The 2,148-nt window shown below is 34.3% G+C and overlaps 1 protein-coding gene across 1 annotated transcript; it reads right to left on the bottom strand.

Moving 5' to 3' along the window:
• Nucleotides 1-246: 246 nt before the first annotated feature.
• LOC113298758 (HMG1/2-like protein) lies at nt 247-1,947 on the bottom strand. Its single transcript, XM_026547586.1, has 8 exons — nt 1,786-1,947; nt 1,628-1,685; nt 1,365-1,487; nt 1,195-1,252; nt 1,050-1,094; nt 876-956; nt 649-750; nt 247-544 (listed from the first exon to the last, which is right to left on the bottom strand). Exons 2-8 carry the CDS (start codon nt 1,675-1,677, stop codon nt 521-523), a joined length of 483 nt encoding a protein of 160 aa, XP_026403371.1. The 5' UTR covers nt 1,678-1,685; nt 1,786-1,947; the 3' UTR covers nt 247-520.
• Nucleotides 1,948-2,148: the final 201 nt, after the last annotated feature.

Raw genomic sequence — 2,148 nt, 5'->3', positions numbered from 1 at the left:
TAATCACAAATCATTAATAGTATGAAGCACCTCCTCTCTCGTTGATTCAACTGAATTTAATCCATTGGAAAAAACTAAGCAAAATATAATCTCATCTTGAGAAAATTGAAAACCCTTAAAAGTATCCCGAGATTTTATACACAACTGAGCCAACAATCTCATAAACCAAATCCATTTTCTAACAGGGTATTAGATGATGTCAATGAATTAGTTGTAGCTTCATTCTTCAACACATAAAACAGCACATAATGATTAAGAAACTACGAATTAAGCTGTGCACATTCTACAACACAAGAAACAGCATATAACTTGCTTTAGAGACTTGGAATTAAGCTGCACAAATACTAAGAGAAACATCTAGAGAACCAAAATGAAAATGGGACTAAAGCTGCTGATCATTGAAACATAGAAGGAAATAGGTACAGTAGAAATTTGAAGTTTCATCATTAAACAACTACTACTAAAACATCAAATTGTTATTCTTCTGTCTGTACTCGTTTTCCTTCTACTCGTTTTCCTTCTACTCGTCATCTTCATCTTCTTCCTGAAAAACCAAACAATCAATATTAGAACAAATGTTAACAGATTTAAATGACTTGAACGAAATAAATGGAATATTGTTACGGTTGAAGGTTTCAAAGAACAAACCTCTCCACCGCTCTCATCTTCTTCATCATCTTCATCATCATTCACTTCGGATTTTGATTTATCGGATTCATCTTCATCCTCAGCCTCTGCTGCTCCTTCAGCCTATAAAAATGATTTCAAACAAAAACAAACAAAAAAAAGTCAACCAAAAGTCTCAGAGAGAAAGAAAAGTAGCAAACAGGAGAAAATAAAATGGATCACGAAAAAAAGAAACACTCATATATTACCTGTATCTTGTTGTAGGCTTGCATGACTTTATTGTACTCGGTCTTCCTCTTTTCAGCTTTTGCTACATAAGGAGCTTTCTCCTAAAACAAAAAATTACAGAACAAAAATAGATCAGATTTTATTTCCAAATATAACTATTAGGAGATTTTAATGGAGAAATTCATTTTACTTACAGCATCAGATAGAGATTTCCACTTATCTCCTCCAGCTTTTCCAACCTAAATTGTTGATAACAAAAATACCGTCAACACAAACTAGAGCAAAAACAATGATAATTAACTGAAAGTTATATTAGGCAGATCTGTAGAGATAACTTACAACAGAGACTGATTTGTTGTTAGGATGTTCCTTCTTGAATGTTTGCCTAAATTCCTCCCTGGAAAAATAAATCGAATAAAAACAAAAATTAGAGAAATCCGAGAAAATAACTGGAGAAATTTTTTATATAAAATCGAAAGGAAAAAAATAATCAATCTAGATATACTAACATGAAAACGAAGAAGGCACTAGCAGGCCTCTTAGGCTTGTTTGGATCTTTCACTGGCTTTTCCTTCTTTGCTGGTTTCTTTCCAGCTCTTTCACTTGCAGGTGCTTTTCTCTTCACTGATAACCTTTAAACACAACGAAAATCACAACATCAATAACAAGAAACATACTGAGATCTAAAAAATCAAACGATCCAATACATCATCAGAAATACCATTTCACACAACAACTTACAGAAATCAATTAAAAACGAAGATGTACTCACTTGTTATCAGACTTTTTGGTGGTACCAGTCTTTGATTTGGCTCCTTTCATGGTGAAATCTGCACAAAAAACACTCGAATCGTTGAGAAACACGCAAAAATCGTCGAAAATCGGTAAGAAAAGTAGAGAAACTACCAAAAACGAGTTGAATAGGTATACCAGTTTAGGGTTTTGACAAAGAGATAGAGTTGTTGTGGAATGCGTATGTGTGGACAGTGAATGAAGAGAGAAAGGAAAGAGGCCGAAGGGGGGGAAGATAAGAAGGGAAGGAAAGATGAGAGAGAGAGAGTGAAGGCAGGGGGTTAATTAAAATTCAATCACGATCGAAATGAAAAGGGAGGTGTAGAAAGGAATTTGGGCGGGATTTGAAAATATTTTGGGGACACGTCATCGATCCGTATGCTTTCCCTAATTTCTTCTCTTCTCCACTCTCTCTAGTTTCTTGTATCTGCCTTTGTGTTTTCCTTTGTGCTTGTTGAGATGACAATTTTAAATTAGGTCCGTAATTTTTTTATGGACGTT

Source organism: Papaver somniferum, chromosome 1 (assembly GCF_003573695.1).
Source record: "Papaver somniferum cultivar HN1 chromosome 1, ASM357369v1, whole genome shotgun sequence".
Classification (NCBI taxonomy): Eukaryota; Viridiplantae; Streptophyta; class Magnoliopsida; order Ranunculales; family Papaveraceae; genus Papaver; species Papaver somniferum.
This window is presented reverse-complemented; position numbering and strand designations above follow the sequence as displayed.